This window comes from Oreochromis niloticus, linkage group LG7 (assembly GCF_001858045.2).
Source record: "Oreochromis niloticus isolate F11D_XX linkage group LG7, O_niloticus_UMD_NMBU, whole genome shotgun sequence".
NCBI lineage: Eukaryota > Metazoa > Chordata > Actinopteri > Cichliformes > Cichlidae > Oreochromis > Oreochromis niloticus.
The window spans coordinates 63,307,172-63,328,752 of record NC_031972.2 but is presented as its reverse complement, the minus strand read 5'-3'; the positions used below and the strand labels follow the sequence as shown (position 1 = coordinate 63,328,752).

General features: G+C 44.0%; 2 protein-coding genes across 5 annotated transcripts in view; both read left to right on the top strand.

Moving 5' to 3' along the window:
- The window catches only part of nup93 (nucleoporin 93), a 31,899-nt gene extending 17,467 nt beyond the window's left edge, over positions 1-14,432 (top strand). For all 3 annotated transcript variants that reach the window (XM_003447047.5, XM_005471162.4, XM_005471163.4), the window contains 19 exons: positions 1,587-1,649; positions 3,140-3,268; positions 3,986-4,060; positions 5,014-5,106; positions 5,217-5,356; positions 5,449-5,581; positions 6,117-6,274; positions 6,377-6,542; positions 6,683-6,776; positions 9,434-9,625; positions 9,709-9,835; positions 9,936-10,008; positions 10,462-10,506; positions 10,997-11,113; positions 11,195-11,313; positions 11,389-11,506; positions 11,615-11,698; positions 11,804-11,932; positions 12,350-14,432. In XM_003447047.5, coding sequence (XP_003447095.1) covers positions 1,587-1,649; positions 3,140-3,268; positions 3,986-4,060; positions 5,014-5,106; positions 5,217-5,356; positions 5,449-5,581; positions 6,117-6,274; positions 6,377-6,542; positions 6,683-6,776; positions 9,434-9,625; positions 9,709-9,835; positions 9,936-10,008; positions 10,462-10,506; positions 10,997-11,113; positions 11,195-11,313; positions 11,389-11,506; positions 11,615-11,698; positions 11,804-11,932; positions 12,350-12,460 — 2,166 coding nt within the window. In that variant the 3' untranslated portion in view covers positions 12,461-14,432. The remainder of the gene's footprint in view (positions 1-1,586; positions 1,650-3,139; positions 3,269-3,985; positions 4,061-5,013; positions 5,107-5,216; positions 5,357-5,448; positions 5,582-6,116; positions 6,275-6,376; positions 6,543-6,682; positions 6,777-9,433; positions 9,626-9,708; positions 9,836-9,935; positions 10,009-10,461; positions 10,507-10,996; positions 11,114-11,194; positions 11,314-11,388; positions 11,507-11,614; positions 11,699-11,803; positions 11,933-12,349) is intronic.
- Positions 14,433-15,557: 1,125 nt separating this feature from the next.
- On the top strand, positions 15,558-21,434 carry zpd (zona pellucida glycoprotein d). Of its 2 annotated transcripts, XM_005471161.4 has the most exons (10): positions 15,561-15,832; positions 15,955-16,006; positions 16,086-16,193; positions 17,611-17,819; positions 17,912-18,069; positions 18,289-18,403; positions 20,525-20,652; positions 20,729-20,912; positions 21,028-21,133; positions 21,253-21,434. In XM_005471161.4, the coding sequence occupies exons 1-10, from the start codon at positions 15,812-15,814 to the stop codon at positions 21,372-21,374; spliced, it is 1,203 nt and encodes a 400-aa protein (XP_005471218.1). In that variant the 5' UTR covers positions 15,561-15,811; the 3' UTR covers positions 21,375-21,434. The 2 variants fall into 2 exon arrangements, with proteins under 2 accessions (XP_003447138.1, XP_005471218.1); XM_003447090.5 differs by lacking the exons at positions 15,955-16,006; positions 16,086-16,193 and having other exon boundaries at positions 15,558-15,832.
- The last annotated feature ends 147 nt before the right edge of the window (positions 21,435-21,581 follow it).

Sequence of the window (21,581 nt, the reverse complement as noted above, 5' to 3'; positions counted from 1 at the left end):
GTGACGGTAAACGGCAGCAGCACGTAGACGCCAGTCTGCTAAACTGTCGGTGGGCTCATCACAAAACCAACGCAAAACCGTGAAAAAGCTAAAAGAGAGAAAGTTCTCTGTTGTGTGCGTGTCCAAGAAAGCTGCAGTATTACAGGAAGTATCACACTTTTGATCAGCTGTGCTGTACAACTATACGATTATATAGGGCTCATGTTTTTGCTATAATAAACCTACTGAACATCTTATGTGTCTGTTTTCTTTCATTGTTTTTATTCTCACTGGTAAAAAGGCTAACTTTACCCATAGAGTGATCAGAAAAAATCAGCACGTAAAATCCAATAATCATATTTTCTTTGACTGATCCAGTTAGGATTTTTAACCTATGGTAACCCTACAGTCCCTTAATTGTGAGTTACTTGATGGTATTTTGTTATTGACAGTTTTTCAGAAAGGTGTACATGCAAATTGCCCATTTAGCGTCAGGCAGAGGTGATGTGTGTGAGGAAGGAAGAGGTAGAAATTGGACTGAGCTAAGCATTTGGACATAGACACACATGAGAGGACAGGAGCTAATTCAGCTTCTTAAGAGCTGAATAAACTGTTCTTGGCTTTGGAAACTAGCTGTGTCTCTAATCAACTGCTTGCTTTTGGGGGGTTTTGAGGCTGAATTATCCTGCTGGCTTCAGATTTAAAGTCAGACAAAATGTCATCAGTAAATGATTATTCTATTATCTGACAAAGGGAACAACCTTCCTCCAGCCTAAGAAGCTATTATGGCAGGGCTGCACGACTTGCGGTTATATAAACCTAAAAAAAGCAGAATAACTCAAGGTTAACGGCAGTACTTACCTGCACATGACAGAAGTGCAGCTTTGCATTGACAAACATGTTAATGTAAACCAAAGCCAACAGGAACACGTTGCACGGTGACAAAAATGGGACAGCTGCAGTTTGAATAATCAGTATTTATTTTTAGAATTTGCATTTTTTTTCTTGGTTTTTCGTGGTAAAATCTCTTTGTTGGAGTCGGTCACCCTCTGCATATGAATCTGGAAACTTGTATTTCTTTGGGTTATTTCATGTTTTTTGAAAACAACTCAGTTATATGGAGTAAAATAAACGATGGGCAGAGACGAAGCACAAACAGCAGTGCAACTTTAAATAAGTAACATCTGGCCCTCTTGATAATATCAAGCTTGTGCACGAAATTGTCACCATCCTCACTGAAAGGGCCCCAACCAGGAGGTGTGTGCGCAGCAGCAGCCATCTCGAGTTTGCACCAAAATGGAGGCCGTGGCGACTGCCGCCTCAAAGCCAAAACGTGTGAAATGCACGGGCACGGCCTCCTCTACGTCTGTATAAAATGTTCATCATCCTAATCCCAACTTGGAAGGAAGGAAGGAAAACCGAAAACAGGATGGGAATGGTCTCCTGAATAGTAAATGATGATGCACCTGCTAAATCTGTCCCTCAAGGATTCTCTGCATGCAGGTTATCTCCGTTTCACGCTCTCCACACCGGTCGAGCTAATATCCTGCTTTCTGTGTTCATCACCGTGACTCCTCTTCTCCCCGCATCTCTCTGTGTGTCCGCAGGGCTTCCTGAAGAACGAGAGGGACAACGCCCTCCTGTCCGCCATCGAGGAGTCTCGCCGCAGGGTCGGTATCTGTCCAGAGTCTCGTGGCCTCGCAGTCTTTAGTCCTGCAGTGTAGGAAACTAGTTCACAGGCACTCTTAGAGTAACGCAGGCCTGCAGGGCGCACGTCCGAGTGCGATTATACTTTTTATTCTTTAGACGATTAAAAAAGAAGATGACATAATTAGTCCCAACAGTCACAGACACTGTGTTTGTTTGTTTGTCATATACTGAGGTTTACAGAAGCATTCGTTTCACTGTCTTGTAGCATCAGCACAATACCGAACACTTAAAAACGACATTTTTAGTCATTTCTGCTCGCTGTGATCTAAAAGTCCTTCTGGTGTGAACCTTTGGGGAATGGTTCTGAAATGGCTTCCCTGATGTGCAGAGCTAATAGGCCCCACGTTTAATTAGCTGCCGTTCCCATTATCTGTCTCCTCTCCCCGAGAGAGGAAAGGGACTTATGTGCAAGGGTGGGGAAAAACAAATGCACCGAAGATTAAAAAGAAAGCGGGTGTTAGATGTTCCTGCAGATTTTTATCTCATAGCTTTAGTTTTGACATCAACATGAAAAGATGGGAAGGGAGGCATATTACAGTAACCACTGGAGCTTTACTGCTGCATGGTATGTGTTTCTAAAACTGATGCAAAAAAGGTATTTGGGGGGAAAAACCCCTGATAACGGTATGTAATATATTTATAACATGAAGCCATTTGTGTGTGAAATCTGGCAGGCAGGACTCCAAAACTGCTGTTTTAAAATTGTTAAATTACTGTGATGTGTTGCTGAGCAGGATGATTTGTAGTTACAATTTAAATACAATTTTAATATCTTTTTAGACTTAATGCAGTTTTTAAATTGTTTAAAGCTTTGACCAAGTTAACCCAGTAAATGGTGGCTTTAGTCTAGATTTGCATCTCCCTAAGCTGGAGATTCAATTATCTCGAGTTCCCATTATCTCACTTTGAAGTCTCTGTGGAGGGTTAAAATAGACGCCACCGAGTCCTGGTGGAGTAGTCTTCACAGGGGTCTGCTGTTAAATCCAGTTTAGTGTGTGCCAGAGCGATGTGTGCGTTCATCTTACCTCATGACTGTGGATAAACGTACTTTTACTACAAGGGCAAATTATTTTGCTCGTTTCTAGCTCCTCTTATTTTTTGTATGATTGAGCTCAGTGCAGACCCCTCCACTCATCCTGCCTCTCAGATACGTTATTTTAGCTCCTTTAACTTTAAGGTCATTTTGACTTTAAGCCAACTTATTTGTGATTTGCTACCACTCACAAACAGGAAGGTTTGAATACCTGGTGCTTGGGGCAGAGATGACCATGTTAAGGACAATCCCCTGTTTAGCATCTGTGATACAACTTGATCCCAGTGAACTGTGTTTTTCTCACAAAAGCTCTGAGATCTCAAACCAGCAGCACCAAAACGATACGAAAGGTTAAAATGTCTCAGTCTGCATGCTCGAATATGACTGGAGGCTTGCTTCCCGTCGCCGTTTGTTCAGACGTTCCTGCTGGCCGAAGAGTACCATCGGGAGTCGATGCTGGTTCAGTGGGAGCAGGTGAAGCAGAGAGTGCTGCACACACTGCTGGGAGCAGGAGAAGACGCTCTGGACTTCAGTCAAGACGTGGAGGTATGGGACAGAGAGCCGTCTAAGTGCTTATGGTGACACCTGCACATTGTAAATGAATTTTGTAGCAGCAAGTCAGTTCACGTTTGTGTGTGTCATTTTTAATGCATACATGAATCTGTTATTCATAGTTATTAACAATAAATTCAAAGGTTGTTTTTTCCAGTGTGTCTCAGTTAATGTCCAGGTGTGTCAACAACAACATGGATTTATTAATCGTGACCTCGTTTGAGTATGCAGGAAACATTGCTGTGTAGAAATCAGAACTGTCAGGTGCAGCATCGTTCCTGCTTTATTAGTTCTTACAAATAGCATCATTTTTGTAACACATTTAAACTTCTTGGACTGAATATGTCTGCTTCAAAGAGAATGTCAGGGCTGTGACGCGTACTCCCTGACACTGCACACTGCTACCTGTCTACCTGCTCAGCTAAAACAAATAAGGTAGCGTTTTCATCTCAGACTCAGAAACACTATTTTTATCATCACGCTGAGTAAGAAACAAAAAACAAGACTTTGATCTTATTGTGTGGGATTGTGTCCCAGCGTGTGTCGAGCAGACGGGCAGAGTCGGGACACGACGTCCTCCCGTCTTAGACTCTCAACATACTAAGTAATGAGCAGGAAAAGTTCTTCTGTTTAGACACAAACGTTTCAGCAGCACACGACTGATGTGCTACTTCTGTCTTTGCTTACCGCCTGACCTGTGGTCCATTACAGCCCAGCTTTGTGAGTGAAGTGACTGCTCCAGGAAGAAGTGCGTTAGACAGTGTGGAGGTGGCCTACGGACGCCAGGTGAGTCACCAATAGTCTAGTTATTTTGGTGTGAAAATTTCAGGTAAATGCACACAGCACATCAACATTCCTGTTTTATGCAAATTACCTTTCAGTGCATTCATATTGTGGCATTTTGTAAAGCAGGTTATTGTTACTGAAGCATATTTATATCAGGTTAACGATGCAAAATCTGAATACAAATGTTGCTATAAAGGAAATACTTTTTTAGTGCCGTGGCACTTTGGGGTTACTTAAATGAGTCGTGCTAATGCCTAATAATGCCTGTTATTAATTGCTTTTTCTTATATAATAAATATGTAGCTGCATAGAAGAAGAATAAATGTGTGTATTGTTTACATACTGGGATCTAATGAAGGGGAAAAGAAGGACATCAACAGAATGTATGTATGTGTTTTAATACCCGACAAAGCAAACCGCGTCGCAGACCTTGGGCATAATAATAACAGTAATAATAATAATCATCATCATCATCTCTAGCTGTGTTTTGTTAAAGACGTGTGTGGTCTGTAAAGCTGTCAGCCCGATCGTTTGGTTGAAACGGGGTTACAGCAAAGCCTGGAAGCTGCAGATCAAACATATGGATTAATTGTTCTGCAGAGGGGGCGCGTGTCCCCGCCCCAGCGCTCCACCCAGCATCATCCAGGCTGACCTTCTGTCGCTTCCACTCGCTGCACCACAGAGCACATTTTATTACTTCGACCATGTGTCGACACATTGCGTGTGGCGTCGTTTGTCTGATTTTCGTGATCCTCTTTGACGACCTCATGAACATTTTGATACTTTTCGTGCTGTTTTTTATTGTGAACCATTTCACTCGATGGTCGTAAAAAAAAAAAAAAAACAGTTCATTTTTAACTGGAGGCTAAATTTATATATGAAAGTTTTGACATTTCCTTATAAAATGAACATTTAACAGTTTGTGGACCTACCTCCGTTTTTTTCTCCGTCAGATCTACATTTTCAATGAGAAGATAGTGAACGGGCACATTCAGCCTAATCTGGGAGATTTATGTGCTTCAGTAGCAGAAAGCCTGGACGACAAGGTAGGAACGCTGATCTCTCACTGATGTATCAGCCTGAAGTTACTTGTTACTGTCAGATGTAACAGATTACTCGGTATGAATGCACCTTTCTTTCTTTCTCTTTCCTCCAGAACGTATCAGAGTTGTGGCTGATGGTGAAGCAGATGACAGACGTGTTGTTGGTTCCAGCCAAAGACACTCTGAAGAGTCGCACGAGTGTTGAAATGCAAATGGCCTTTGTACGCCAGGCACTTGCTTTCCTTGAGAACAGGTAGCCGGTCCTGTTTGTTTGTGTGCACTGGATATACAGTACTCTGAAATTAAGCCAGAATTACCCATAAATATGAATTCCATCTTTCCCAGTTATAAAAACTACACCATGGTGACCGTCTTTGGGAACCTCCATCAGGCCCAACTAGGAGGGGTGCCTGGAACATACCAGCTAGTCCGCAGCTTCCTTAACATCAAGCTACCAGGGCCTCTGCCTGGCATGCAGGTACCACACTGTATACACTGGCTAATAAAGAAAGCCTGCAACACGTAGCTTTGTATAACTTTCCTACAGGCCTCGTCGCTTTATCAAAATTGCATTGGATTGCATTTTTATTATTTCCACTCCAGTTGTTACCTGAATAATCTTTACCACTCATTTGCTTTCCTAACTCTGGCAGTAATACTGTCTGTGCAGGGTGACCCAGACTTGGTGCATGAGTACCTAATCAGAATAATCTGATGGGCTGATCAGAAATGTCATTTATATTTAAGAGTTTATCTTTTCTTTGGCATTCATGTAGTTGGTCATGCACACCTGTGGTCTAAAAGCCAGCGACTGATAGGTGCAGACGGTTTAATTTCCCACAGTTGCTTCACTGATTCTTGATGAGTCTGTGTGGCTGACGGGTCACATCTGCCTGTGAGGTTTGGATCTTGCCCTTGATGCAGTCCAAAGCTCCGACCATCTGAAGAATTTAGCCGTGGCTAAAAAATAAATAAATAGAAAATACGACCACTCTGTTCAATTTGCACAATAGGACGGTGAGATAGAAGGCCACCCAGTGTGGGCTGTGATCTACTACTGCCTGCGCTGTGGCGACCTGAATGCAGCCATGCAGGTGGTGAACAGAATGCAACATCAGCTGGGAGATTTCAAGACCTGGTTTCAGGAATACATGAACAGTCCTGACAGACGGTGAGCTCCTCTCGGCTTATTCTCATCCTCTGCACACAGAGAAGTCCTGAAGGTCAAACCAGTCTTATCGCGCTTCCCGTTTTATCTGTTTTTCCTCTTTAGACTTTCCCCGACTTCAGAGAACAAGCTTCGCTTGCACTACCGCAGAGTGCTGAGAAACTGTGCCGATCCATACAAGAGAGCTGTCTACTGCATGATTGGGAAATGTGACATCAATGACAACCACGGAGAGATAGCAGACAAGACTGAGGACTACCTCTGGCTTAAGGTACCGTTCCCTTGGTTTGCTGTTTTTGGGTTAAAGGCACAATTTCCAGATCCTGGTCGGTTAGAGATCATCGTCCCAGTTTGATATCTCTGGGCTGTGCTGCTCTTTTACGTAATGTGCGTCGCGTTGTGTCCCCGCAGCTGAACCAGGTGTGTTTCGATGATGACGGCAGCAGCTCTCCTCAGGACAGACTCACCCTGCCACAGCTACAGAAACAGCTGCTGGAAGACTATGGTAGGGGACTGAAATTCTCCTTCAGCTCTCGAAATAACTACAAATATATTAACTTTAGTTTCCTGAGAATTGCGGTGCATCACATTGCCTCTCCACCTTCCTCTTCTTCCATTATCTCTTTCCCCGTAGCACAGAGGAACAAGCACAGGCTTGTACAGCCGAGCTGTTTGCACCTCGCAGGATGCAGATTTTATTTGGGTTACTGTTTGCTCTTTGCCTCTCATGCTGGGGATTGTTATGAGACTGCATCCATGTTTGTGGGGACACGTAGAGCGCAGGGTGACGGCATGCATACGGACGATCAGTCCCTCGTAAGGAGCGAGTCGTCTGAGAAACAAAATCTTACATTAAACTTGAGTCAGTTAAACCCTTTTTCCCATAAGTACATCAAAACGAATTTCCTTTAGTGCTGGTTTGGTTTAAGCCGTTAAAATGTTCAAACAGATATATTAGCGATGGTGTGAGCACCTCTGTGCACTCAATGCAACAACAAAATAACCTAAAGAGTCGAGGTGCACAACCTGTAATGTGTGTGTGCTGGTGACGAATCACAACATGGCAGAAAGTGTTTTACATGGAACGCTTCAGGATTTCCTTCATCGGGTGATTATTGTTGCCAGCATCTCGTTGTGTTCTTATGTCAGATTATGTCAATTTTTAAAACATCATATAGATATTAAATCCTGTTGCCCCATGCTAAATATCTGAGGAGCAGCAAAGAAGATACAAATTTCCCTCTAAAGTTTCCTTCAGTAACATCAGTGATTGTTAAAGAGAACTGATTCATTTTCCTGTGTAACTAAACGCTCTATGAATATTTCAACTATTTTCCTGGACATGAATATTCTTCCTTCTCTTTGCTGTATCAACAGCTCTAAATACTACCCTCCCCATAAGCCTCAGCAGCTGTTGCCATGGACAACGAGCCAAGTGTGACTCAGAGCTTTGTCATAGTATGCAGGAACAAAAGTTCACGAGTCTGTTTGTGAATTGATTTCTTTTCTGTAACCTGCTAAATGTGGAAATAGCAGCAGTCATTCATCTTTGTGCTTATGATCATGCCGGGAGACTTTCCTGCTTTGGAAGCGCGACAGCTACCTGCATCAAATTAACCAACACCTACCACCCCATCTCCACAGGCCTTATCAAACACCGTCAGCAAAGCTCCTCAGCTTAAAGCAGGGAGAAATGAAAATGGGTCAAACGCCGTTAAGAGTCCCCGAAACAAACTGGGTCGTGTTTATGTCTCACCAGAATTAATATTACAGCAAGAGACTCGGGGCACATTTTGGGGCATTCGTGGTGTTGCACATGTAGTTGTATACCAGAAAGCTGAGAGGAGCCTTAAAGAGAGAGCTGTAGGTCAGCTGCCTCATGCGTGTAAACAGGCGCCATCGGACAGGCTTTGATTCTTCATCCAAAATCGATTTAAAGTAAGACTTCCCACTTAAACACCCGCATGTCCGGGACACAAGTGCGAGGGCACGAGGAGGCCTTCCCTCCCACAGATGGACAAAAGCACAGCTTTCTCCCTTGGGTGTTGCCTTCTCCAGGCTGATCCTGCACTGTTCAGATAAGACTCGGAGCTCTCTCTCTGTCCATCTCCCATTTTCCCTCTCCCGCCCTCGCTGCTCGGTGGGAAGCACAGCCCGAAGCCTCGTTCTGTTTTCTCTCTCTCTGCCACTCGCCTCCCTCTGTCGTCTGGCACAGCGTTCCTCGTTGTCCTCCATCTTGCTTCACAGCAGGACGCGAAGCCCAAAACCCATCTTCATTTCTCTCACACACTGCCGGTGCCGGGCTCGTCTGTTTTCCTGCATCCCTGTCCTCTATTATCCCCGTCGTCATCCCTCCTTCCTCCCACTGATTTTTGTCCTCTTTCACATTCTTTGCAGTGCATTTCTTCTTTCTCTTTTCTTGTTTGCGCGCCCGGCTGCAGCACTCTCCCCCCTCTCCCCCCTCTCACACCCACACTCCTATCTCTCCCCTTTGTCCTTTTTATTCCCTTCATCTCCCCCCTCTCTCTCCTCCTCTCTCTCTCGCTCTCCCGTTTTGAACTAAAACGCTGGAAGTCTGAGATAAGGCTGTAAAATGGCTGACATGGTCCACCCTGCTCTCCTCCTCAAACTTTCAGCCAACAAGAGGATTAGGAATTATAATTAAAAAGTAAACTTGATGACTAAGTACCTGCACTCAAAAAAACGTCTTTAAATTTCTCCTCCCATGTTTAAAAAGGGAAAAAACTGGACGTGGCCATGTGCACACCTCTGTGAAGCTCACAGCGTTAACACCCACACAGGTGACTTCCATCCATCTCAGCAGAGTGATTGGAAACGCTCATTTGTGCTTAAAGTAAACAGTAAGACTGAGAGTATTTTAAGATTGTGCATATTATTTATGGTATTGTGTTATTATCGTTTACAAAATCACGACTTGAAGCGAGACTTGCGTGTCGTTTATCGTGGTCGTTTTCTTTCCTATGAAAATAAAACTCGTGCTCTTCGGGGCTCTTGGCAGCGTCCTGTGTGCAAACTGCATCCATGTGGATAATAAACCCGTGTGAGCAGTGCGACCTGTTTCCTGCTGAACTCATTTGCAGGTTTTGGTCACAGACACTTGATTTTCCCACGTTCCATCTTTATCCCGCCTTTTCTCTGCAGGAGAGTCCCATTTTTCTGCGAGCCAGCAGCCCTTCCTGTATTTCCAGGTGTTGTTCCTGACAGCTCAGTTTGAGGCGGCGGTGGCTTTCTTGTTTCGGGTCGAGCGACTCAGGAGTCACGCCGTGCACGTGGCGTTGGTCCTGTATGAGCTACGGCTGCTGCTGAAGTCCACTGGTCAAAGCGCTCAGCTACGTGAGTATCACCTTTATTTTGTAGGGTAATGCACATGCATATTTTATTTCCTGTCGATCTCACTGATCACATCCTCTCCGCAGTGAGCCAGGAGCCCGGTGACCCTCCCATGGTGCGTCGGCTGAATTTTATCCGCCTGCTCATGCTCTACACTCGCAAGTTTGAGTCCACGGATCCACGTGAAGCGCTGCAGTATTTCTACTTCCTGCGGTAACACATTTTCTCGCCCTGCACTACACACGTGATAAAGGATGATGATCATTGTATAGCTCTAAGTTTAAATTCATGTTTCATGTTTTCTTTTTTGCAGCAATGAAAAAGACAACCAGGGCGAGAACATGTTCATGCGCTGTGTCAGTGAACTTGTTATTGAGAGTCGAGAGGTGGGCGTCCCGTTTTCTCTGCGATCAAACGTTAGCACAGTTAATACAGAATGACTGAATAGGTTTGCACTGGTGACAGATGAGCTGATGTTTAACATCTTGGTTTCTTTAGACGATCAGAGCAGAGCTGGTTCACTGTGCTTCCTGCATGATTCCCAGTGTCGTCCCTGTTAAATAGGGAGTGGCTCTAAAACAGAGCTCATCTGTTTAAAAAACACTTAAAGAATATGAAAAATAGGTATATGTTAAAGCAATGTTTGACAAATGTTTGTAATAAAAAAAGAACAAATGTGAGGAGCATGGAGTGAATTTTAGATTCAGAACAATGTGTTGCTCTCTCTGGTTTTAATTACAGATCTCTCACCTGGAAAACAAGTTTATATGTAAAATTTGAGGATGTTGGATTCATTTATTTATTGTCATGTGGTGATTTTTACTTTGTCCGTTTTTTAGTTCGACATGCTTTTGGGGCGATTGGAGAAGGACGGCAGTAGGAAGGTAGGACGATGGACATGTGGTCGATCTCTTTATCGCTCAGTCTCATCTCGTCGATGGTTATTTCTATAACCTGACCGTGCCTCCCTCACCTACTGTCTACCCATGTCTTCCTCATCTTGTTTTGAATTTGTCTTCCCTGTCACTCTTTGTGTGTGGGGGGGTTCAGAAGTCTTCCTTTGGCACATGTCCCACGTCTCAACACGCCCCGTTTAGCAACGCTCGGTTCTGCTGTCAGGATCGTCCCACTCACGACTGACGATGTTAAATGCGTCACGGCGCGTCATTAGACGTGCAGCTTCATGCTGTCCGATCGAGGGCCGTTCTTTATAACTGCTTACTTAAAAATATGCATCGACTTATTTTGATGGACAGTCAGACTTTAAGGACGGGTTTTGTTTTATGTTTTAGTAACACAATATAACAGAATGCACATTATTACTGTCAGAACTGCACCGCCCTCAGCCTCACGCCAGTCTCCTCTCCTGTCTAGCCCGGAGTCATAGATAAGTTTGCTGGGGACACCAGAGCTATCATCAGTAGAGTGGCTCTGGAGGCCGAGAACAAAGGTTTGTTTGAGGAGGCGGTCAAACTCTACGAGCTGGCCAAGGTGAGCAGACCGTGCGCTGCGCAGTATCTCTGCAGAGCTGTCGCTTTGGGATTCTTTCACTTTACATGTGTCTCTGCGTAGAACCCAGATAAGGTGCTGGAGCTGATGAATCGGCTCCTGAGTCCGGTCATCGCCCAGGTCAGCGCGCCTCAGTCCAACAAGGAGAGGCTAAAAAACACTGCCGTAGCCATCGCCGAAAGGTAAGCACATGGACACGCCATGCGCTGGTCATAATCTACCATGCACCTCCGTAACCTTTTATTTTCCCTCTGCAGGTATCGCTCTCAGGGCGTAGCAGGAGATAAGTCGGTCGACAGTACCTTCTACCTGCTCTTAGACCTGATGACGTTCTTCGACGAGTACCACGCGGGGCACGTCGACAGAGCTTATGATGTGAGTGCAGCTCTGAAAATGAACCCAGAGGTTAAATGAACAAAGACAGACATGAAGGGAGACGCACACAGCTTCGTCACACTAACGCGATCTCTGTCTCTCTGTCAGGTGATGGAGCGCTTAAAGCTTCTTCCGCTCAGTCAGGACAGCGTGGAGGAGAGAGTGGCGGCTTTCAGGAACTTCAGTGATGAGGTGTCGACTCTGTTCTGGACACCAGACGCAAAACCGATGCTCAGTCTTTATATGGACTGCACTTCTCTGCTTTCTCTTTATTTAAACGTCGTTTTGTTCCTCCAGGTGCGTCACAACCTGTCTGAGGTGCTGTTGGCCACCATGAACATCCTCTACACACAGTACAAACGCCTGAAGGGGGCACCAGCCGGCACACCAGGACGACCACAGAGGACCATGGAGGACAGAGACACGGTGAGGAAATAAGCACAGCACTAAAGACGTGTGTTTATAGGTAGATCTGAACATAACGCATTATATTTTTATATAAAGATCCCTTTAGTTTAAATATCTGAGCTAATAGGTGTACATTTAGTGGTAAACTGAATATATTCACTTACATGTAAGATAACATTTTTGGCAGAATTTCTCGTTCGTCCCTTGTCAGCATGTCTCTGTCGCTCCTGTGGATTCTACCTTTTCACTTCTACTTACATCAGACATAGAAAGCCTGGATGACCCAGAAGGTTGCTGACTACAGCAGAAGGATTTTAGGTTGTGTGGAGCCGGCTGGTGCAAAGAGAGCCCGTCTATGCCCAGCTTGCTTGTTGTTAAATAAATATTCTGTCTCACTGATGCGTTATGTTAACGCGCCATCTCTTCTCTGAACAGCAACTACGCGGTCAGGCCAGAGCCTTGATCACCTTCGCTGGCATGATTCCCTATAACATGGCCGGGGACACCAACGCGAGACTGGTGCAGATGGAGTTACTGATGAACTGAGACTCTCTCTCTCTCACACACACACACACACGCACGATGACCAGAAACCTCTGGGCTTTTGAAGACCGGCTCATTCACACGCGTTCGTCATCATGTTAAGAGATACGTTGGTTTTTTCGCTCATGTGAAATCCCGTCAGTCTGTTGTTTTTGTTATTTCCATTGTCTTGTTTCATATTTGTATCTGTGATGATTTGGAATAAAAAGTTTGCTTTTCATTCGTCTTTTTTGTTTTGAAACATTTTATGTTCCGTTACATTTTCTTCCTTTTTTTCCTCGTTTTGCTTCATTTTATTTCAGTGCTACTGTCAAAGTTGTGAAAATGTTATAATATGTGTTTAATACAAGTTTTCAGTTTTATATGGGAGCCATTACATGCACGCTGGAGCACATTAGTCATCACGCACCTATATTAACTTGCACAAAGGAAAAACTGGAGACTACATCCTGAGAGTGAACTCGTCTAAAGAAGCTGCATACGCTTTTTTTTTTTTAACCCAACAAACTCGAAATGCCCGATGTCCCTCCTGGGGGAATAAATAAGGTGAAATCTAATTGAATCGTCTCCCTGGGAAACAAAACGAGCCCGTTCCTCTCAGCCTTACGCAGTCCCGAGTGTCGCAGGCCATAGCCGTGCCGTTTCCACAGGCTGTGGAGCGCTATCTGTGACACGTCCTGTCCCCTGGCAGATGGTTGGTTGGCTAGAGCTCAGCTATCGGACTTGGGGGGATATTTCTGTCTCTATCAGAGGGGAAATCAGTGGAACAAAAGGAGACATATTTTACCGCATGCTGCAGGGCGAGTGCGTCCTCGTGGTGTTCGTGCCTTGTGCGTATTTTCAAAGGAAAGGAGGTCGTCTTAAAATATTTTATTAGTAAAAAACAAACTAGTTTTTAACCAAAAATGTGGACGTTGTTTAACTTTGTGATACGTTTGTATGTAAAGTTCCTTCAAATCGTTTTTTTAGGGCTTCTGTCACCACGATTTTGTGCTATGCGCACCGTAATCGCCCGGACATGCATTTAGAGCAGCATATCAACCACTGCTGCCTTTGTAATCTACCTGAACTGAGACCATTGCAAGCACCTCCTGGAACGCCCTGTCAAACATTCAGCAGCACAGCCAGACGTCGCTTGAGGTTTGCTAGAAAAACTGGCCCTCCATCTCCTCTGCTAAGTTTGTGGCCCACACTCTGTGTCCTTCAGTCTGGCCTGAGAGAACACAGATGGAGGCTCATTCTGTCTCTGCTGCTCCACATAACTGTGCAGACAAGTCGGGATCATTCGTGGTCACAAACACAGCTGAGCTGAACGGTAAAGGAGGTCCACGCTGTTGTGCTCGAGCGTCTTTTTGTCTCACCTTTGCATTCCTTATGTTTTTCTGCTTACGTCGTCGTTAGAGCGGTTTTGTCCTCAGTCCTAGCATGACACAGAAAGAAGACTTGGATGGTATCATGTTTGAGTGTTTATGACTCGATCTCAGCTCGGCACCAATTCTAAATTGACGTTTTTATTGGGCGGTGCAGTCTGTCTCAGGAAAATGCTCGTGTTTTAAGAGCTCCATCACCCGAAGATCTGCCTCTCAGGTGTGTGTGCCGCAGCTGGTGTTGTGAATCAGGCCGATGACACACACCTCTTATAATCCGGCTATTTCACAACACCAGGGTGGCCCTGCACCGCTTCCGACGAGACGAGGACCCTCTGCGTACTGCTGAGGTTCGTCAGCCAAACGAAGCAGAGCTGGGATAACTCAGTCTTCAGTCCTACAATGATCATTTGTGTACTTTAAAAAGGAAAAATTATGAACGTGTCAGTTAAATCTGCCGAGATCATTTTTTCTTTTTCAGTTACTTTAGTCAAATTTACTCTGATATCAGGTGTACATCTGTTTGATGAAATCTTATATAAACTCAACGCTTTAAGCTGTAAAGCATAAGCTTCCCTCTTTGGTCCATTAATAAAGAATATACCATATGTTTTCTGTTCTCTTTGACTGAGATTATAGCCAAAAAAAAACACAGTGAGAACATGACCACAAAATCTCAGTAAATTGTATTACCTATTACAGCTAGCGCGGGAAATGGGCATCAAAACACAGAAAAGATCATTTCAAATGTTAAGGTTTCGTTGAAGCAGTTTATTTTAGTTTTCCTCGCCACAGAAGTGCTTGCAAAGACAAGAGAACACATGCCTACGTTGTAAATCTAAAGATAATTACCAACAGTGTAAAAAGAGGACATCTTTGTACTCCAACAGTATTTCATCTTAAACCAAAATGTGACATGTGCGGAGCCATTATTTATCAGTAATCTAAAAATCTTTAGCCTCTGCTCTTTGCTGGATTTCAGCTGATTTTTCCTCAGAGGATTGTAACATTTTCATGTAGCATCTACTCAACTTAGCAAAACTGAAGATTGGAATAATAAAATGAATTCTACAGCTCTGAACAACCAGAGACAAAGAACCTGTTCCTCGGTCCTGTTCGTGCCTCTGCAGCAGAGAAGAGAGGCCTGGCCAGTGATGCCTGAGAGTATGGACCCAGCCACGGGGTGTGACGAGTTGGAACAGAAGGAAATGCACTGACCCACTTTGGCTTCCCTGGAGACACAGATATTTCCAACCACGGGCCCATCGTGCAGGAGGCCCACACTGTTTTGACCTGCTGACACTAAAACCTCCTGTACCCACAGTGGCCCAAATATGGAATCAAAGTGGTTTTAGTGATTTTCCAGTGTCCAGATGCATCTGGCTCAAAGTTTGTAGTTTAGTGGAGAGCCGAGCTTTAAGTCACGTGAGTGCTGCGGCGCTTTTATTCATACTGTAAACGGTGATGGAGATGACAAAGCACGGAAGTATTTTGAGGTGGCAATAGCGACCTCTGCTGGAAACCTCTTGATATATAAAACAATTTATCAGCACATCCACGAAAGGAATTTAAAAAAAAAAAAAAAAAAGATGTTTGTGTTGTTTTACCTCTTTTTATTTTCGTTCCCGTTCTTTTAAGGGAAACCGTGAACTATAAAAAGTAAATATAATTAATTATCAGAATATTATTTATGTTAATCAATAAAACGCAGCAGATCGACGTGGTGTGGCTGCTCGAGTGCTCAGAAATGGCACCAAACTTTTATTTTATTTGATATTTTAAACATGACATATTTAGCCGAATTAATTCTCCGGGTTCAAACAGCGGGGTTAAAGCTCCAAAACCCTCCACGGGAAAACACAGCAGGTGTGCCTGATTGGAGACCGGCAGGTGAAGTAACGACAGAGCGGAGAAGAACGTCTCGTTTGACTGCAAATATTACAATAACTCCAGCGTATCCTGCATATACCCACATATCGTTACTGCAATGAGCTTAACGGGCTTGAAGGTAGGCCCGGGCAAAACATTCAAATCTTTATTGTCTTCTAGTGTAAAAAAAAAAAAAAGAAAAAAAGAAAAGAAAGATGGATAAAAAAGAGTAAAAGCGGAAATATCCTTCCTTTAAAATAGCTTCCCGTGGCTCTGCTGCTTTTCCTCGGGTTCGCGTTGGACAGGGTTGAGGGTAAGAAGATTAAAAAAAAACTGTGAGATGTGTTTCAGCGTGGAGATTTATCAAGTTCGTTTACTGTGTCCTTTCTAAGGAATCTGCCGTGTGGAGCATTGCACTGACACCACAAGATGCGTCCTGTCTAAAGACCAGAGGAGCTGCAAATGTGCTGTCGGCTTTTATGCCGACAAGTGTGACCGAAGTAGGCTCTCGTGTCTTTTCTTACTTTTATTTTAATGCATGTCATTATCAGTTTTGTCAAAGAGAAACTGAATGCACCCCAGGATTATGCTGAGTTGGGCTGATTCTGTTTAGGGCATTTGAATTGGTGATTAAATCATTACAAGTACAAAAATGTGTATTTGTCTAAGATCAGCATAAAGACTTCTCAGATTGATGCCGGTGCTAATATCTCTTAGAATATTATTTAAAAGCTTGTCATTGTGAAAAATGAGTTTTCCAATCATGCATTTGGTTTGTGACAGCATGCATTTAACTGCACTGACACTGTTCTGCAAGTCATCTTACACCCACTTCCTTGTGATGTGGGGCTTCCATGTCTCCTTCCAACATAAATGTCTAGTGTTTTTTATTTTTGGGGGGAGGGCAGCCCATGACAGTCCAATTTCACACACAGGTGTGTTTGGGCTCATTATCCTACTGCTGTAGTATGAATCCTTGTCCACAAACGAGCTAACCAGAGGGTAGAGTGTGTCTCTGAAGAACGAATAACTTATGAGTAGCCAAAACGAGCCCAGATTTAAACATTTCCACCACCACGGTTCTTCTGTTTTCTGCTTCTCCATCTGTTACTGCCACAAACTTGGATCCCCCCTCCCTGGTTCTTCTACTTTAAAATGCTGATATGCAACAACCCACTCACAGCTTTCTCCTGACTGGTGTAGATGCTTCTTTTCCTGACAGCATTTTTAACGGTGCTTTTCCTGATCAGAGGCTTGTTTTCTTATTTAGCAAATTCAGTATCTGCGAAGTTTCTTGCCGTCTCATTCAGCAAAGCCTGATGTTAATTGAGTAATCTAATCTTCTGAAGGTGTGCTCATTTTTACTTAGTGTTTTAGGGTACTGCGTACTGGCCCCTAAGAAATCTTCAGTCTAATTATGGTTTGATGTGGAAGAACTTTTTCCTAATTTTCTGCTAGAAACTTGAGGTATAGTAATATTTGTAACTAGCAAACAATGACAGGGCTGACTGTTATCTCACGTGCTTCAAGAGGTGGGATATAACCCTGGTTATTACAGTTAACTAAAGCTTGGTGTAAGAAGACATTTAAACTAACTGCAATAAAAACTAGAGCTTTAAAAATGATGAGAAGTAAAATGAAAACGATGGAATAAAAATTGCAGTTCATCCGGGCCTTTTAGACAGCTGATCTGATATGTCATCTTGTGTATGCAGTGTTTTCTAATATTGTCTAATGGAAGGTTGTATAATGTGAAAAGTATTGGTCCTAGCACAGAACCTTGTGGGACTCCATGGCTAACTTTTGTGTGTGCGACAGGCTTCTCAGATAGATGTCATTCAACAACTGTGAGCAATTTCCTTTAATACCACACGTGTGTGTTTATTTTAGAGACTCACTGACGTTTGCTTCTTACAGATGCACACCTCAAGGTTATGTGTGGTAAAGACCACGTAGCAATCAGAGCAGCAGAAGCTTTCTTCGAGTATCACGGCGTGCCACTGGAGTCCCTTCACTTGCCAAACAAATCTTGTGGCGCTAAGAGAGAGCATATCGACGGCGTCCCGTACTATGTGTTCAGGGTTTCCAAACACAAATACGTGACCTGTGGAGGTCTGCCGTTTGAGGTGCAGCTCGAGCACAATCCATTTAATGTCTATGTCAGCGTAGAAGAAAATGAGCATCTCAATGTTTTCTTTCTTCTATTGTCCTCTTACAGAAAAATTTAACTCACATCTGGTTTTCCCTGAGTGTGAGGTCAGACCCTCGGGTTACTGGAAACATTGTTAGAGATCCAGTTATCAGGATGGATTTCACGTGCGTGTATCCATTCATCAGAAGAGTCAGTCTGCCTTTTTCAGTTTCACCAATCTCCAGGTGAGGGGAAAAAATATACCAATATTTTCCATTCATGGTACTTCACATTTTATTTAAGCTGCCTTTGTGAGCATTGTAATAAGTCTGTTCTGTTCAACTGATGGACCTCTGAAACCCGCCTGCTGAAATCTTTGCAATGAGTGAATGACTTTCTATCCACTGAGTATTCAGAGCCACCAAACGACCCGTCTTTCTTGGCTTTCTTCTGTTTCTGTCCAGCGAGACGGTGATGCGAGTAGAGGAACTTGAAGCCAAGATACGGATGATGCTGTACACAGACCACACTTACACTAAACCTTACACGAGCTCTCCAACCATTGAACTCCGAGACAAGGTGGGTTAAGATTTTAACCAGTCACAGATGAGACGGATGCTTTGACACAAGGCTGGATTTTTGGTTCTTTGAAGCAGGTTTCAACTTCACCTGGGGCCTGTAATCGATTAATAGGATTTTGTTCATATCTGATGGCAACAAGTAGAAGGCTTTAGTGCTAAAATCAGTCTGTTTGATACAGAGAACTACAGATGCTGAGCACTGTTGCCCTCCTGACCACGGTCTGACTCATGATGCCAGCTGGAATGGTGGTGCCATTTTCCAAGACTGTTGGGTGGTGGTTTTGTAAATGCTGATCTGTTATCTTGGACAGAACCTGCCCAAGAGCAATGTGATTATGCACAGGTTACAATGCTGATATATGCTGAATAGCCCTTTACTGTCATTGTACATGTACAACAGAATTGTGGGTGCTCCACACCAACGGTGCCAGAATACAATATAGATGGTAGAAAACAGGAATAAATGGCAAACATGGAAATGTATCCGTGGTTGGGCTCACCTCTGATGCAGATGAGACGGCGTACAGGGCGGAGGTAGAGAACCTGTCCCGCTGGTGTTTAGAAAATAACCTGAAGCTGAACGTCCTTAAAACAAAAAAACTCATAATGGACTTCAGGAGGCACAGACAGGTCCCATTATAAGTGGTGGAATCTGTCTCCACCTTCAGGTTTCTGGGCACCCACGTCTCCTTCCATCTCACCTGGACCCACAACACCAACGCCCTGGTAAAGGGGGTAGGTGGTGTGCAGGGGTCGCCTCAAACTGAGCAAAGAAGGTGTTGAGCTCCTCTGTGAGTTTAAGGCTGCTGACGGGGGGGCGGCTCTATGAAAAATTACGTTTGACAGTCATAAAATCTTTGCACGAACAAGGTGATTCCCAAAGGGCTGTTTACTGGAACGTTTGCACGTCTTGGCGTGGTGTGTACTGAAGTGGGAGACACAGCGAGGTGGCCGGGCTAAAAGAAAAATATCTGCAGCAGATGAACAATACATGAAAGTCATGTCCTTAACAAATGGGGGGGAAAAATATCCAGTGAAGACCTGAGAGAAGCATCTGGCTCTTCAGCTGAGTGATTCATGAACTGTTTACTGAAGCCTCTTTAAAAATGGTCTCAGTGGTAGAGCGGCTGTCATGAAGGCATTTACAAGGGAGGGAAAAGCTGAGGTGTGCCAAAGTGCATGAGAACGGTAGCAACAGGCGTCGTGGAGTGATGTATCCAAATATCATCAGTATCTACGGACGAGGTCAGGCGAGCAGCACACCAGGATGTCTAAAGTCATCTGTAAAGCACGGAGGCTCTGTCATGGTTTGGGTTTCAGTAGTGTTGATGATCTTGTCAAAGTTGTTAGCGATATGAAAAGTACCATCAGATTTGCAATATCGTTTGAAAAGCTTGTGATTGGCAGCAGCGCCATTTTTCAACATGAACACGAATCCAAAGACGCTGCAAAGGCAGTGAAAGTATACATGGTTAGTTGGTGATTGGCCTCCAGATCTAAACATTACTGAAGCAATGGAACAAAAGGCAGCCAACATCCAAAGAAGCGCTCTGAATGTCCTTGAAGAAGGTTGGTTGAACAATGACGATGTAGAAACTCTCTCTTTGCCTCAAATGTTTCCATTTATGTTTGCACTTTTCAATAAATCTGTCCTATTTTCCTAACAAAATATCAAGAAATGAGAGGTTGCTCAAGGCTTTTGGACAAAAACCATATTTATGGTCATCCACACCTCACCTGCTGTGGCTCTGTTGTCCACAACTGGTTCCCAGCACAGAGTTCGAGAACCACATGTTTGACCGTTCAGGCTCTGTGTGGTGCAGGCTAAATGCTGAAAATGAGGTTTAAAGGGACGAAACTTTTACCCGAGTTTATGCTCGGAGTGAAATTAGTCCCAGCTAATGTTCTACACACTGATGGTGGCTTTGACTTTGTGAGCACGCACTCCCATTAGAGATGACCTCACTGGGATTAGCAGGTCAATCCTTTCTCTGCCCTCAAAGAATCAAATTAGAAGATTGGGAATTTTGACATTTATTCTTAGAAAATCATCTTGGTTTAAGTGCCTTCTGAAGAACCAAATATTAATTAAAAGTGAATTGTTTTGTATTTTGCACAGGTGTATGTCGAGGTTACAATGATGGAGCCTGCAGATTTATTTCTGCTCCGAGTAAACGAGTGTTGGGCCACACAGTATCCCCAGCCGAACTCTACAGAGGGATCTGTTCACTTTCTGCTGCAGAATGGGTCAGAACTTCTCTTTTTGTTGTTTTTGGCACATGAACTATGAACTCCTCACATCCAGTGGCTTCTCTCATCACAGGTGTGTGAAGGACCAAACGGTTTCCTTCCTTAATATAACCGAGGGACAGTCTGGACGTAATGGGCAGAACTCCACCGTCCGCTACAGCTTCGACATGTTTCGCTTCACAGCAGATCCCCATGACCTCTACCTGCACTGCACCGTGCAGCTGTGTGAACTGGACGACCACGAGTCCTGCATTCCTGTGAGCTGCTATTATCATTGAGAGTGATTTAGGAGTGTGTGGACAAGATGAAGTGCATCATTTTTACCGTCTCATCATCTTTGACTTTCCTCAGTAAAGCGTCATTCTTTTTCAGAATTGTAACTCGATCAGTAAGAGAGAAGCAGTGAGAGCAGACCCCGATCAGGGTCTCCTCACCTATGGACCCATCAGGATTGAAGTACCAGACAGATCTCAGTCCAGTAAGCTCCTGTTTCTGTATTAATCTTTACTCTCTGCCTGCTGCTCCTGTACCATCAGCAGGTTTCTGCTAGTGAGAAACGTGTTCCTTTATTCTCTTTAAATTTCACATTTGTTTCAGGCGTACTGTTGGCGGTGGTGCTGCCCGTAGCAGCTGTGTGGACTCTCGGCTTCTTCCTCATCATCCTCATCACTGTGGCCAAGGCTTGCAGAAAGAGGCTAGTGAAAATAGAGGAGCACTGATGACAATGCTGCTGCTCTTGGCAGCACAAATAAAACATTAAAATGTGCATATATCCTTTTTATTCTGTCTTGGTATTTTTTTTCCCCTTTGTTTTATTTTATGACGACCATAACGAGTGTTATTTATCACAGCAGACTGTGGATGTCAACTGAGCAAAAACGGGGCTACAGAAGTTGCGAGGAACTGGTGACCTTTTACTCTTAAAT